This window comes from Acyrthosiphon pisum, chromosome X (assembly GCF_005508785.2).
Source record: "Acyrthosiphon pisum isolate AL4f chromosome X, pea_aphid_22Mar2018_4r6ur, whole genome shotgun sequence".
Lineage (NCBI taxonomy): Eukaryota > Metazoa > Arthropoda > Insecta > Hemiptera > Aphididae > Acyrthosiphon > Acyrthosiphon pisum.
In genome coordinates, this window is record NC_042493.1 from 59,802,441 (window position 1) to 59,819,257 (window position 16,817).

The window sequence follows — 16,817 nt, forward strand, 5'->3', positions numbered from 1 at the left end:
TACTCGCGATAATATGTCATAGCGCTGAGTAGCTGCTGAACTTGAAAACTAAACACTTGACAAATAATAATATAACCGACCACAACGACCAGGCTTAGTAGAGACATTGGAAAATAATGATAAATGTTCTAAATAGATTTGAATTCGAAAAAATGACTATTGTCGAGTTCATTGTTTCATTCATTATACTCTAATACCCTCATGTCTGATGATGAACTGTTTTTTTTTGTTGTTGTAAGGAGAAGTTTTGACACATAAACACATAAATTATTAGAGGGTGCTAATTTTAAAATTGGGGGTGCTAATACCCCCTAAGCCCCCCCCTATTTGCGCCTATGTTCATACCACAATTTGTAACAAAATCATTTGCTAAATGTTTTCATGTTACTGCCAAATCCGTAATTCAATTTTCAAAGTATCTTTTCAAAATTGTGGCTTCAAATATTTTTTAACTTGGAACATGAATCAATATCATCTGGAAATAAAATTAAATAAAATTAATATATTTCAGTCTAAGACCTGAGTAAATAATAAGAAAATGCTGGTTTAAACATGATAAAATCATTTTGAGCTTCTTGATCTTAAACTAAAATTATAAAATGATATCAATAACATAAATTAGTAATTAGCTTAGTAGGTACCTAAATATAACTTATTACAATTGAGTGCGATTATTATTTTTAGTGTAAAACCAATTATTTTGGGTTTGAACAGTATGAAAAATAGAGAATTACTTTTATTAAAAATTTGTTCAATAGCAATTTTTTTAATACAGTAAACAATTTGTCCAAATGATTGTCCAACAATAATTATACAGATGCATGAGCATTGATAATATTAAACTAATGAAATGTTATGTTAAAATGTTTGATACCTATAAATATTAGTGGTCTAACCATGGTCAAGCTATGTGACAAAGCTTTGTAAAATTAAAAATTGCGTTAGGTACATTACCTATATTCAGAATAATCAACAATAATAATCTTAAGTCAATTGACATAATTAATAATGTTTATAGTACCTGCTTTTTATGCCTAGGTATTCCCGGTAATAACGCCATACGAAAAAAAACAAAGTACCTAAATAATGAAGAAAAAAACCACAGAAAGGGTTGATAGTTGATACCCACCTTACGTTTTAAAGATCTGAAAGTAGATGATGTATCTTGGATGCTTAATAATTGTACAGACTATGATTTATAGTAATTTACAAGGCAGACTCGGAATCCACTATTCGCTAATATGATATTATTATAAGCATAAAAAAATGAATTGCACCTACAGATATAACTATATAATATAGTAAGTTATATACGTACTTATATCTGTGATTGCAGCACTTTGCATTGATAACAATATAAAATACTCATAGACTAAAATAATATTACCACGGAATATAACAATATTATTATAATAATTAATAATATTAATGTGGCGTACAAAATAATATTATGGTACAATACTGTCAATATTATGATTTATAATTTGGAGGGATAAATACCTAATTAACATAATTAAAGAATTAATGACCTGATAGCCGCGGTAAGAGAGGCCCCCGCGGCCCCGCCAAAATTGTTTGAAAAAGATATCATAGTATACTACGTCTTGAGGTAATAATTGTCTATCCTCTATAATAATAATACAACTTCACTCTTTACTATATTATTCTGTGCCGAGCAGAGGACATTCCCATCTTCCAAGAACCGTGGTGCCGAATCTTCGCATCGAAATAAAATAACACTACTTCTATAAAAATAGGTAACTAATAACCACGGACTAAGATATACTTATATCTTAGTATATCTTACTCCGTGCTAATAACCATAGACCTAATAACACTACAGCTTTGCTCCCCCCGGCCAGCACTGTGACAATTTCTACGGTTATCAAAATCCAGTCTCGTTATCAGTTATCACTTATGGTAAAAGCGCACCGACACGAAATAATATTATTATTCATAAAATTACAGTATTATACACAATATACTAACAAGTAAGTAGGTAACAACATTATCCATCGTCGCAATTTTCCGTTATGAACGGTCCGACTGAAATAATATTAAAAAAGCAATCGTCGTAGTCGTGATAAATATTAGTGAGGCGTACCTAAGTATCGGTTATTGGGCAATAGGCACTGTCGAGATTTTTTTTTAAACTTCCATCATAACGATTGGACCCGCTGCTAGACAGTCGGACCACTGCTGCCTGGATGATGGACGGCATTTTGTTGAGGAACAATTGTCGCAGAAATAACAATCATCATCCGCTGACGGCCGTGTAAAATGATCGGACCGTCGCCATATTCCGCCCAACTGGACATCGTCTGGCTCCAATGATACAGGTACACCAGACTTTGTAAGCTACACATTTACACATTGAGGTATACCATAACATTTGTCCTCATCGAGCATACCCATACTTTGGGAATTTTAATAACCGTTTATTTATGACCACCGTGATTGGACCAAATAAGTGGCTACAATCAGACATTTATAATATGATTTAGTGGCATGTAACATAGGGTCCAAGTGTTGCTCAGGCAGCACCTTAAATATGGGTGGGTGGGTATTGGTAGAAGAAAAATAAGAAATTTTATAGGCCGGTTTAACAATATTATAAGGGATAGGTCACCTAAAATTATTTGAGCAACACCAATTTTTTTATGATACACGCCACTGATATGATTCATAGCTTATGTAGAATTATCATTGTAAGGCTCATCAACTCTTCTTGGATAATATTTAAGCAGTGGCATCATTTCAGTTTTTAATTAGAATGGGCAAATGTTAGACCAGCCTAAATAACTAAACCAAAAAAAGAAACAAATATCTTCTCTTGCAAACTAATTTCTACTTACATTTTTATCTCGATACATTTATTCCCATACCTATTTTATAACTTAACGTCTGAAGCAATTTAAAGCAAAAAAGATGTGGAGGAGCTAAATAATCTCGAATAATTATGATATCTACCTACCTCAATGGCGAAATTTTATATTTTTCTAGAGGGGTTGAACAAATTAAATTAAAATATGAAACACGGCTGCTAAAAGGTATTTGATAAATTTGAAATAGGTACCTTCTATAATAGAAGATTTTTCAAAACCATGGATAAATTCAAGAGTGATATTGTTTTGTTTTTAGACTTCTATAGTGTCAGCATCTATTTATTTAAACTATTTTTTTTATTATATTATTAATTAAGGCATTCCTAGCTAGAATAGCTATCTAAGCCTACTGATAGTATATACAAATTTTTACAGTTTTTAAACTAAGAAACTGAATATCTAGGTATTAATTATTAACGTGAGAATAGTTTTCTAGTGCTTACACAATGTTATATTTCCTCAAAATTACCTAAATTATAGTTATGATATTTCACCAACAACCAACCAAATTTGACTGATTTTACAATCAGACAGGGGTAAATTCTAGCCCTGCAAATACTCAGACGCCATTGTATTTAAGTTTCTTTCAAACACCCATACATTTATTCCAACTGGGAATAGGGACATTTTTGGCTAAGTTTTTATTATTACATAACTATATTAATATATTTTAACATGAATTACACAAATGGACAATTGCCATGGTAGTTTAGACTTAATATTTTACAATAAGCTAATGGTTTGACTCATATGTTTTTAGATTTTCTTTTCTTAAGATTAACTATCAAGAGACAGTAAATACAAACTTATTTATTTATCTTTTAATATTTTAATGAATGTATAAAGTGTATAGTGTATAAGTACCGAACAAATTATTTATAATTATAACCAATTCAGATTGCACTACTCCTACTGTAGTTTTAAATATATTCAATAAAATTATCAGTTAATTATTCATAGAAAAAATAGATAGCTCTATTAGGTAGGTACCTATAAAATATAATTCTATAAGTACCTATCTATAAAACATTATCTTTATATCATACTATTTTAATGAATGTGTAATTAATTTTTTATATCCAATAAACTTTCATACTGACCTACTGAATTAGGTACTCAATTAATAATTTATAAGATGATTAATACTAAAATAGCCATTTAATTGCAAAATATAATGTACTTATCTATAACATAAAGATTGAAATACAGTTAGGTAATATTTTCAAACTAAATTTTATGAGATTATTATTTAATTTGATTGTTTTTTGCAGTTATTCATCATTCAATTGTTCAAATGATAATTAAACCAGTATGAGATTAAACATAAGAACTCTCTTTTTAGTTCTTTCTTCTTTAATTATAGTATGCACATTGTCACTATGGTCCAATTGCTCAAATCAAACATTTGATACATTTTCAACAAATATTAAGCCCAATTATGAAGTAAGTAACAAATTACTATAATATTTATTAAATAAAATAACAGAAATAAAATAATCTGTATCAAAAATATTTGTTTTTTTTTTAATCAATTTCCCACTTATAATTTTGTATTAATTTTACAATGATGTGTTTTTTTTTTTGTGTGTGTGTACATGATAAGTAGTTGAAATTATGCTTCGATTTTCAACCTCAGTCTTTTTGCTGATGGGAAAGTGAATCTAGTTTAGTCAGGGGCGGGTCCAGGGACTTGGTTGGGGGGGGGCCTAATAGTTGTAACTTTCATCAGACTGGACGGTGCATTATCTAATAGCCAATAGGCAACGTCCCGACGCACAACGATCAAACACATTATTATTTATTTTTAGAATAATAACAATACAATTCTTATCAAGAGAATAGTATTTAGTATTTCCCCAAGTCATTTATAGTATTCTCGTAGTCCATACAGTTAGCAGATATTTGCTACAAGTCATACATCGACGTACCTACAAAAATTACATACTTTTACGTGTCTATAATAGTCAATATTATAATATGTTTTTTTGTTTGTAATTTTTGGTTAGCAATATACAATTTTTTATAAATACGGGTTTTGAGCCTTAAGGGGCGGGGCGCGGCTCCTTAGGCCCTCCCTGGAACCGCCCCTGAGTTTAGTCTAGTTAACTAAAAATTAAAAATTCCTAGCAGTTTCCAAAAGTGACGGTTAAAAGAGAATTATTACGCAAAATCGACTGGTTTTTGGTGTAACTCTAAAAAAAATTACTACAGATACATGATATTATCACTGAATGTTTATATTATCATTTTCTATACACCATTGACCATTAAATTTCAAAATATTTTGACTCATGCTGATCTATCTGATCTATTTATAGGCATATGAAATTTTTGATTATTATTAGTCATTATGAATTATTATTAGTCAAAACTTGAAATTTTAAAACAAGCTCTGTATTATAAAATCAATGCTCAAATGCATTATTTAATGATGAATGTATCATAGATGGTTCCAACTAGGATATTGTGAATTGTAGTATACAGTATTTAAATGCTATATAAATTAATAATATTTGATTTCAATTTTAAAAATAAATCTTACTATCTATTGTACTTACATTTTTTTCAGTCATTAGTTCAAAATATAAAATCAATAGACTGTCTCATTAATGGAAATAATGTTCATGTGGATTGCCTTATAAAAAACAACACAGTATATATTCCATTTTCATTTCTAAAAAATTATTTTGAGGTTTGTACTTCTTTAATATTATTTTCTGTCATTTTTATGAATGTTATTTATCAAACTATTTATGTTATTATATCATGTACTTATTGAAAGTAATTTGCACAAAACATTTAAGTCTATCGATTTGTTTATTAAATTGCTAGTAAATAAAAACTGTTAAACTACTTCAAGCAAAATTTATTTTATTTTCTTTTAAGGTTTATGGAAAAATTATTGAAACTGATGAAAACAAAAAAAAATTCCATTGGTCACATAGCTATTCCAAAATATATCATCAAAATGGAAAATATGACTCTCGAGGTGTGTTCACAAATTTCCAAAATTATAAAGTTGAAGAAAGAGATCGTGTAAAGTGTGTTAGTGCTTCTGAAGGCAAGTTTTAAGTTACAATCAATCATATATGAAATAAGTGTTTAAATATTTGAAATTTGGAAAAAATAATAATATTATATTTAATAATCATAGGAGTCCCAGTATCGACTCAGTGGAATCCTCATGGTTATTATTATCCAACACAAATAGCTCAATTTGGGTTATCTCATTATAGTAAAAATCTTACTTTACCATCACCAAAAGTAAGGGTCTTAGAAAATGGTCAGTTAAATCCTCTATGGAATGTTCCCAAAACTTCAAAAATACAAATAGCATTCAATGCTCAAGTCAATAGTAATGTTATCGATTTTATCAGTACAGGTATATTAAATTAATATAACTTATGTTATAAATGTATAACATACTTTGTTAATTCAAACAATTTAATATACCTACTAATAAACCATAAAAAATTATTTTATTTAGATAAACCAATTTCATTAAAAATTGACAGCAAAGAAGATTTTTTCATTAGTTTTGATGTTGCTTTGTCTTTATCAACAAGTAGTAGCATTGTTATTAGTATAAAAGAAATAAAGGATCAAGAAGTATGGAATCTGCATTACATATGTTCTAGAACATTTATATTTGCGAAGGTAAAATTAATAATTTTATGTCTATAAAATAAAATGTATTCTTGTTAATATTATGACATATTGAAATATTTCCTCGCAAAGCATTTTAATTTATAATTATTATCAAAAAAAAAAAAATAATAATTAATTTACAATAATAATATTATAGGGTATCCAATATATAGTGCTGAATTAGAAAACTCAATATAACACATGCAGTTTTTTTAATAGTTAGGTTTTTATTGTATCGTAGAACCTCGATTATATAAAACCCTTTATTATGAACAAATATCAAATGCAATTTACGTATCTGAACGTCAATAAGCCTTGTAGCACTTATATACGCAATCATGTATTTTTGTGCATAAAAATTCAATATTATGAATAATAATAATATCAATATATTATAATATAATATGTATGTTTTTTCGTAATATGTATAGCTCGGATTCCAATGCTAAGTTTATCTTTTTTTGGGTGATCTTAGACAATGCTTTCCAAGAACATAATTTATTTCATAAAACAGATACTTCAACAGGGAAACTTTTATTTTGCATTTTATTGCATATTTGAATGTTTTTTATTTTCAAAAGTTTTATTGCATATTGCGTATCATTAAGAAGATGTTACATGGGCATTTGTTGTTTCTGCCTTACAAGTGCATAACATACCAAATTTTACGCTCAAAAGATCACGCTTAGCTCTGTTAGTTTAAAATTACAGTGAATTTACCTCATATAAAATTTGAAGCTAAGATTATTACCAAAATTGTTTGGTTTGTGGCATCTTATTTGAACCCAAGCTCCCCAAATCATATCATAACTAATAATAAAAAATAGAAACATTAAAGTAAAAACCGGTAAAGATTGTGATGGGTAATTTAAAAATATTTATTTAATTTAAATTATACATAATTTATACATTTGTATTTACATAATCGTAATTATTTCTGTCACCACCGTGGTTGGGTTTTCAAATTTATTTTTTGATCATATAAAATTCATCGGCAGAGCGGAGCCCCTGTAAAGACATAGTGATTCATGGCACACCAGGGCACTGGGGCGCACACTTTAGGAACCGCTGATCTAGATTCTAAGGCATCTCATTCACGGATACTAAAAATAATAAAGGCCATGCCATCCAGCCATTGTGAAAACAAATGTTGCCATTTAAAATCCAGCACTACATCCCATTTACTCTATATATATTTTTTTCAAATAGTATTTATTTTATAGGTATGTAGTTATAATAGTTGGAACATAGATTATAAATTATGCCAAGATATAACATTTATTGTAGTACCTAAATACCATAATTATTTATGTTTATTTTTTTTTTAATAGGGTCATAATATCTATCATGGAATGCATTGTGGTAGAGAATTTGGTTGGAAAAAATTAACAAGAAATGTATTAGTTGACTTACAAAAGGGCTTACATGTATTAAAAAAAACAACAGCAAAAATGTTTCGTTCAAAATATAAGGTAGTGTAGTTTTCCTTCATTATCAAAATACATATTTTATCATGGGAAGAACTTAATATTAATTTTTTTTTTAAATATTGAATTTTTAATTACCTATGATTATATTTAGTTATGTGATTTTAAACTGTATGGAGTTGGATTCTTGGACAACCTAACACTTAGTTCTAGTGATCATATTAGTCAATTTTATGCTGCAGCACATTGGTTCAATAAACATCAAGATAAAGAGTCTGGAGGTTGGATTAATCCTGTTACTCGTAAAATATCTCCTGTTATTAAACCATTAAAGCCAGGATGGTAAGTTTACTAAAGTGTTGCTAATCATGAAATAAAAGTATATGGAATCAGGGTGTAACAGCCATAACAGACAAATAAAATTAACTATGTAATATATATATTACATATATATATATATATATATTACATATATATATATATATATATTACATATATATATATATATATATATGTATGTATATATGTTATTGTAAAAACCCGTTTACTAAACTCCGTTTGGCTAGAGAATGCAAGTGGGTGCCAACCAAAACTTGTCTATTACTGCGCATTTCCATCAATTTACCAGTGCGAGCACCAGGTGGTGCAACGCAGCCGTTGTCACTAAACGTCCAGCGGCGCTGTTGTATGTACATGGAAGTACCTGATGGTGTGAAATTTAGACCTTGAGACGGTGGAGCACGTTCATTTGGATGCGCAAGCGATTTGCATTATCTTGCCAAAAAGAGTATAGGTAAAGCTAGGATATACTGTTTGTACTCAATAAATGCTTAAAATCATAATTTTATTCAGGCTTTTACTAAACACCTTGTATATATCAAAGGATGTACAATTCGAGTTAGTAAAAGTTACAATTCACACAAATAAAAATTATAATTATCAATTATATATTATGAAAACAAATTACTGATTTAATACAAAAAAATTGATTACATTCTTTGTAAAAAAAAAAAGTATTTATTTGTACACAATGTACTATTATGGCACTTGCTGTTACATAATTGCAAGAAGTGTACTAAATATACTCAAATATACTATGTAACAATAGTCAGCTTTTACTAACTCAATTTGTACATCCTAGGATATACACAACGTGTTTAGTAAAAGCCCAAATAAAATTATTATTTTTTGCATTTACTGAGTACAAACAGTAAATCCTAGCATTAAGTAGTAAAACCTAACTTTACCTAGTAATTGGGCTTTTACGGTAACATATATATATATATATATTCCTAATATATTAATTTAACTGTGGTCGGGACGCTACTGGTTTTTTGAAATGCACCAGCTCTACAGCTACTTCCTCTATAAAAGTAGCTTGCTAACTACTTTTACGCTACATTTTTTTAAAACGTTCAAATTGAAAATTGGTAGTTTATTGTATACCAAATAGGTTGAAGGTAGCGACAAAATAATGGTAATTTATGTTACGCTAACCGAAAATGTCTATCATGCTAAAGTGTTTCTCTAAATTAGAAGTATTGTCAATTGCTAAAAATAAAGTAGCGTGCTACTCCCGAGTAGTAATAACTAGTCATAATAATTAAATTTTAAAAATTGATTAGAAAAAAAATTCTTACATAGTTTCTTTATCATATCTGTCAGTTCTTTCTTTTACCCCCTGTTTTATTGATTTAAATATTAATGACAATTTTATTGTAAAACTTAAGTTTAACACAGGTACTAGCATATTATAATTTAAAAAATGTATACTTTGTAAGCTGTCAATATTTGCACAGTAATTGAAAAATTAATATTATTAATAATTAATTTGATAATTACTTATAGGTTATCTGCTATGGGTCAAGGCCAAGCAATATCATTGCTCTCCAGGGCATTTTTCCATTCTGGTGGCAATGAAATGTATTTAAAAACAGCTCATACTGCTCTAAAGCCCTTTAAAATTCCAACTAAAAATGGCGGTGTTTTATCTGAATTTATGAATTTACACCCATGGTATGATGAATATCCTACAGTCCCACCAATATTCATTTTAAACGGTTTTATGTACTCCTTGATTGGATTATATGATTTGTTTTCATTAGCTCCCAATGGATCAGAGGTAATTTAAAATGTTTACTTTTTATAATTCTATATTTCATACAACACAATAATTTTAGGTTTCGCAAGAAGCTCATTCATTGTGGAAACAAGGTATGACATCATTGAAAAATCTTTTACCATTGTTTGACATGGGGTCAAGATCAGCCTATGATCTCAGACATGTAACACTTGATATAGCGCCAAATATTGCTCGATGGGATTATCACGCTACACATATCAACCAACTATTGTTGTTAGCAACACTGGACAACGCAACAGTTATACAAACTACAGCCAAAAGATGGATTGGTTATATGAATGGTGCTCGTGCATCGCACAATTAAGTTATTAGACACTAAGAGTATTGAATATAAATTTAGTAAAATATATTTAAGATAATGTTGGGAAAAAAGTATGGCTGTGACAATTTTTTTTTCCTAAATATGTTGCATTTTTAATTTATTTTATATTTTTAGGGGGAATGTGCATTAATAAATTACTAAATTTTTAATTTTTATGAAAACCTGTAATTTAAATATTAAAACTATGAGTTCACTGCAAGTATAACATTTAGTTTCAGTGAAGGTTATTTTTTGTTTTAAATATGAAATCTATAATGCTTAACTCTATAATATCAATAAATCATGTTGGATTTGTCACCAAAAATATTAAACCTTTAATAATTAAATTCTGACCTAAGTTTTATCTTATAGCTTAATGATTTAAAACAAATACTTTGTTTAAATTTAATTGGAATGGTTAAAAATATTGTTTATGTATTAAAAAATCAAATTATTGATTTTCATCTAATCAGTATTAAAAATAACATAATATAAGAAACAATGTATGAAACACTAGATAGGTTTTTATACAACAACAATTAATTTGAATAAATATTTTCATAGTATGAGCTGTTTTGAAATCATTTAACTATGGTTACAAAAGTTTTTAAATATACCTATTCTAATGGATTTATTAAAGAAACATGACATATTATCATTTCAAGATAAATATTTAAAAATGGTTTCATTCCTATTTTAATTAAGTTTATTATCATATACTTTTAAATATTAACATAGAATTATTTCAGGTTTACAAAATATCAGGGTTCCTCTGTATATTTAAAATTTCACAAAATATTCCTGTTACAGCTAAATCTTCTGATTTAATTTTTATAAATATAAACTATCAGATAATATTTTATCATTAATAAACATTTAATTATAATATTAACCTCTTAACTAACCATATTTTGCCAAAAACAAAAAAACTATATAATATATAATAATAATTCAAACATCACATCATAATAGTATTAAATTTTTGATAAGTAAAGCAAATTAAAAAAAAAAATTAACACCCTACTTGATATTTTTCTCTGCAAGGAAAATATATAAATCATAAATATGTTTTTTTTTTTTTTTTTTTAGGGTAAGGAAGGCACTGAACTTTGATTATGAACTATTCTTTAAAAATACCACTTACAAACTGACTTTTTTTCATATTATTTTGTAAACATTTGTCAATATACCTAGTTGTATATTGATATCAATATTATCACAACAATCATGGTAATAATAATAAATGTTATAAACGTTACAAAAATCGGTCAGAAAAAATGTGTAGCCTGCCCAAAACATATTTATATAAAAGTTCATTTATAATTATATCATAACAAACTAATCATATCATAATTAACTAAATTAGAGAGTTAATAAAAAAATAAAAATACTCCTTGTATTGAAATTGTATCTACTTAATCGACAAATTGAATATGTATTAATAAAAATGTTTAAAATAATTACAATTAGAAATAATATTAAATAATATTATTCTAAATGAAAAAAAAATAGTGTAGTTAATTAAATATGTATATATTATTTAGCATGTTTTAATTTATAAATAGATTACAAAAAGAAAAAGTATTATTGTTAAAAAGTATTTAGATTCGTATTATTTTTTTTAAACAGTTATATTTTAGTTTTAATTTACTTCCAATGAAAAATATGTTATTTTATGTAGTCTACTTATATATTATTCATGAAACTGTTCTTTTTTTTTTTAATCCGGCTGTTATATGTCTGTTTGTTATATGATTATCATATAGTGTTACAATTTACAAACAGAACCATTGCAAGTAAATTTATGAATACACTCCATTCATTAGAATTATAGCGACAATCAAAAGTTATAATATCGCATTATTTTTATACAGTTTATACTATTAACTTTATAATTATACACTATATGATTCCCATCACTCTTAACTTGCCTATAACTGCACTAGTGATCTCATAAGTTATTAAAAAATCTACTATGTATAAGGATAGTATTACAATATTGTTAACTATAGAAACTATTATAATATGCTCCATAACTATGTTATATAATACATAAACATATATATTTGATTTAAATATAAATATAAAGATTCCTCATAAGCTTGTCTACCATTATTAAATAAAAATTGTCAACCGGAAAGCCAAATTAAATTGTTATGAGCGATTGAAGTTCAAATTTTTACAATATTGGATATATATTTAATTTCTCATGTACATATTTTTGTATTTTCTTATTATTCAAAAACAAATAACTATAGGTAGGACTTGAAATTTGAAATTTGAAATTTTTTTTTTTCTATAAATGTCAATAAAATATTATTTGTTGGGTCAAAACTGGAGAAATATAATACAAGGCTCCTGATACATTGATATATTATCGGTTGAAAAATATTAAAAGTACATAGGCACACATTTTTTTAACAATTATTTTGTAGTTAAAAATGTGTAAACTTGACATAACCCCCAAAAGTCCGTCAAGTCCCTCCTTTTTTAGTTTCCTAGGATCGAAGCCCTCGCTGACATTAATGTAAGCCACTCCTGAAATTTCAATGGAATTCCGCCTATGATTGTTGCATAAATTGTTACATAAATCTTTGCATTACCTTTGCCATGATCGATGAACGCAGTAGAGTGACAAAAATAGTAATTAAATATTTAAATATTTATGTTATTTTTATTATTAATAGGTATTAAATCATGTTATTTATAAAGTTTATTATATTATGTTCAAGTATTTATTATTATTAAATTAATTTGACTTTTTAAAAGTATTTTTTAATAGTTTTGGGTAATCTTTTTTTAGTACCAACTTCATAGATATCTTCATAAGTATGGTATATGTAATATACCAGTATGTTGCAGTAAGTTCCTGTATGTACTGAATTTAATACAGTCATAAGTAGAGACCGGATTTATATGCACAAAAAGACCTAAAAATATGCATTTATTTTTAAATATGCACTTAAAATTGAATCGAAAACATTTTATTTAAAATTATGTAAAAAATAAGTATTAATTAATTAAGTAATAAAAGAGGTATATAAGAGTTTTAATAGTATAAAAAAGTATATTTTTGTCATTTTCACTAAGTTCTTCACCATTTAACGTTATTTATCTTAAATTTATAAAATATTAGTCCTGATTGGCTTCCGTCGAACACTTGAACTCTATTATAGGAACAACGAATTTATTTATATTAATATTATAATAATATATACACATATATGTATATGTATATTTATGTATATCATCTTTTTTTGGCAATACTGGTCGTAATATTATCGATTTTATGTGGCTGTGAACGTGATAATACGACGAAAAACAAATATATGTGCTATAAATAATAATATGCACTATAAACCTACAAATATGCATTAAATATGTATTTAATAGGTAAAAACGTTGAAATATGCAAAATATGCAAAATACAGTTCGTGTTATTTTAATATGAGTGATCTAAATCGGAGACAATTCTCATCAGATTTCTAAAAGCTTATTCCAATCTATAATTTGCATATAAATCCGGTCCATAGTCATAAGATGGCGATCAAACTCTAAAAATTTTAATGCAGCTAAGTCTTTTTTCAGTTGATATTGATTACCTCATAACTGTTTCTTATTTTGAATTATGGGGTGAAGTAAATCCAAAATATAAGCATTTAATTTGAATAAAAAACAAAAACTTGTAATACTATATTGATAGGTATTTTCAACTGCTATATTTTCAACACATCGTTCTCATTACAGTCTGTAGGTATATCACATAATTATAAAACAAACTATTTTGGAGGCCAAATCGAACCAATATTCTAATGCGTTTCAACTGGGTTTTGTTTTATATTTCAATAATTAGTGATCATCAGTATTCATTTAGTCAAACTAGCTATATTAGTAGAGGGGTTTCGTATAGGGAAATTCAATGAGGCTATAATATTTATAAAAAATGTACGAAATAAAAATTATTTAAAATTATTTTTAGTAAAATAAAAAAACAAAAAACACTATTACTATATTACAGTTGACTTCAAATAGTGAACATAATATTATGAGTTTGTAAAACAATCTACTAATCTATGCTCCAGATTTATTAAAATTAATAATTTTAACAGATTCACTAAGAACTTTATTTAATTCAGTTTAATTTTTTTTTTCAACACAAGTGCCTCTCTGTGAAGCATACAATGAGTCCATTCGGCATCTGGGGCCTTAAATAATATAAAGAATAAAGATTACTAAAAATATATTGATAATCGATGTAAAATCGATATCATACATTGTACAATACTATAGTTATAGTTGTAGTTATAGTTGGACTACTTAGAACTCAGATTATTATTATACAGATATGTATATCACTATAGAGGTATCAATTTATGCCTAAAATGACCGTAATCGTAACTGCTGGTCGCGACCCATGATTTGGGAAACGCTAGACTATATTATAGCCTTCAATTTTCAAACCAAAAATTACAATTTTGAACAACATTTAAACCATGGATTTTTATATATTTTTAGAATATTTGATTTGTTTTTTGCCCGAATTGTTAGTAAGTCACAATAGTACACTAGATAATTTCCAATGTGGTGAAGCCATAAGAAACGCAACTGCTCTATAGCGGTCATGCCACTTTGCGACTTTTAATATATAACTGCTATAGTGCCATAGGCGCAAATAGGGAGGGGGGATTTAGGGGCTAAGCCCCCCCAAAAATGTCCATAGCCCTCCCAAAAATTTCCTACATTTTGTTTTAAGTTTATTCAATATTATCAAAGTAAGGCCCTATTAGCCCTCAAAATCTCAAACGCTATTTGCGCCTATGTATATTGCTATACCAATCGTGGTGATATTACGTCTTAAATTAGTATGACTATTGACTACCGTAGCAGTATTGTCCGTCAATGTGCTAACATTTTATATAACCACAATTTTATTTGCAATATAGTACAATATAGTCAATATATATACCATACGATAAAAATTATAATAATGCTCGGCATAGATACTTGCTGGCTTGACCTGTCGGGTGGTACTACCGAGTACCTTCCCACTCTGTTTTATATTCATTGCTATTTCACTCAACGAAATCATTTATTGTACAAAATTATGTATGGCTTGTAATTATTCTTTTAATAAAAAAATAATAATAATAATATATGAAAAATAAAATATACGTTTAAGGTTTAACCCCCTTTGAAGTAATATGCATAGGCAATTAAACATGCAGTATTGCAATTATCGCCGTATCAGAAGATGTGATAAGTGGCATAGACAAGTATAATATAATATATACTTATATATAAGTGGCATACGTACGGGAGTTATCTTCGTCAGCCTGCCGTGTTTACGTATTTCGCGCCCGTGGTATTTTAAATAGATGGATTTATAAATCCACCTTGAAATAGTGTTAATAAATTATTGTACCTTATCATTATTCGTCGAAGGTCGAACAACTATCTATATTGTGACAGATCCACAAAAAAACCGGGCCGGTTGCTCGTAAGTTGCCGAAATTTATTCTACGTCTATAATATTATTATTATTATTATCTATTAACTCACCGTGGCTGGGAATGCTGGGACTCGCGTCTCTTCGGAAGTCCAGTCGCAAGTCACCCGTTGTACTCGGTCGTGGTTTGACGGACGTTTATTCGTCCATCGATATTATTGTTGATGATCGTCGTCGCCGAGTGCCCACCACCGCTTGTGATGTCTCGAAGACGATCGCCGATTAAAAATTACTTTGCTTCCAACCATAATATTGCCGTTTGATAGTATATTTTTCCGAATGACAGTCGATTACACGCCATGTGCGTTCCAGGGTTATGAGCACAAAAGGGTAGGCCGATTCGTATTTTGAGACGGGTACCACCTAGTTGCCATCGACCCACACTAGTTGGATCCCAGATTCAAAATATGTTACAAGTGATCCATAAAAGCCGGGCCCGTTGTTCGTAAGTTGCTGAGATTTATTCTATTTCTATGTGCCTACTGCCTACTTAATCTGTTACTCTAGCTGTGACTTGTTTCATATCTGGATGATCTGAGTAAATCGTCTTCAGTCATAAGTAGTTTGACAAACGTTTATTCACCAAACAATATTATTGTTGTTTGATATAGTTTTCCAAATAATTGTTGATGACGCTCTGTGCTTGTTTCATAGTATAAAATATAATCTATTAACTTTTGCAGTTGTTCGACATCTGGATAAATACCTACTTACAGAATTGTCTGTAAAACATTTTTCAACTTCACTTGGGTGTAAAAATGTAATGTCGTATATGCACTTTTCAGTGATATACCTCTATCGACACTAGAGTTACCAAAAGACCATAAATTAACCGGTTACAGTTTGGCTCTCTAGACGTCGATATTCGCTACCTTACTGTTTAGACTTTCAAACTTCAAAAACCATA

General features: G+C 28.0%; 3 protein-coding genes across 18 annotated transcripts in view; 2 read left to right on the forward strand and 1 right to left on the reverse strand.

Moving 5' to 3' along the window:
- LOC100572377 overlaps positions 1 to 1,799 on the reverse strand; it is a 15,061-nt gene extending 13,262 nt beyond the window's left edge. For 2 of the 11 annotated variants that reach the window (XM_029487766.1, XM_029487772.1), the window contains exons 1-2: positions 1,130 to 1,293; positions 346 to 475 (exon numbers count right to left, since the gene is read on the reverse strand). The gene's annotated coding sequence lies outside the window, so the exon portion shown is untranslated. Of the gene's footprint in view, positions 1 to 345; positions 476 to 1,021; positions 1,294 to 1,318; positions 1,421 to 1,529; positions 1,638 to 1,657 lie in introns of those variants that run through there. The other 9 variants (XM_016808169.2, XM_029487776.1, XM_003247636.4 and 6 more) reach the window with 8 other exon arrangements.
- Positions 1,800 to 1,853: 54 nt separating this feature from the next.
- LOC100164972 (D-glucuronyl C5-epimerase) lies at positions 1,854 to 10,968 on the forward strand. Of its 2 annotated transcripts, none has more exons than XM_001943602.5 (10): positions 1,854 to 2,339; positions 4,157 to 4,328; positions 5,455 to 5,577; positions 5,772 to 5,946; positions 6,040 to 6,267; positions 6,373 to 6,542; positions 7,865 to 8,005; positions 8,115 to 8,302; positions 9,809 to 10,082; positions 10,141 to 10,968. In XM_001943602.5, exons 2-10 carry the CDS (start codon positions 4,197 to 4,199, stop codon positions 10,405 to 10,407), a joined length of 1,698 nt encoding a protein of 565 aa, XP_001943637.2. In that variant the 5' UTR covers positions 1,854 to 2,339; positions 4,157 to 4,196; the 3' UTR covers positions 10,408 to 10,968. The 2 variants fall into 2 exon arrangements, with proteins under 2 accessions (XP_001943637.2, XP_016663659.1); XM_016808170.2 differs by lacking the exon at positions 1,854 to 2,339 and adding an exon at positions 4,080 to 4,098.
- Positions 10,969 to 15,721: 4,753 nt separating this feature from the next.
- The window catches only part of LOC100159495 (mitochondrial thiamine pyrophosphate carrier-like), a 5,187-nt gene continuing 4,091 nt past the window's right edge, over positions 15,722 to 16,817 (forward strand). For 2 of the 5 annotated variants that reach the window (XM_016808177.2, XM_003247638.4), the window contains exon 1: positions 15,890 to 16,355. The gene's annotated coding sequence lies outside the window, so the exon portion shown is untranslated. 5 annotated transcript variants of the gene reach the window in all.

Coding starts and splice junctions, on each gene's coding strand:
- LOC100164972 (XM_001943602.5), top strand. CDS start 4,197: ATGAGATTAAACATAAGAACTCTCTTTTTAGTTCTTTCTTCTTTAATT. Junction 4,329..5,454: donor ATATTAAGCCCAATTATGAA/GTAAGTAACAAA, acceptor CATTTTTTTCAG/TCATTAGTTCAAAATATAAA. Junction 5,947..6,039: donor GTGTGTTAGTGCTTCTGAAG/GCAAGTTTTAAG, acceptor TAATAATCATAG/GAGTCCCAGTATCGACTCAG.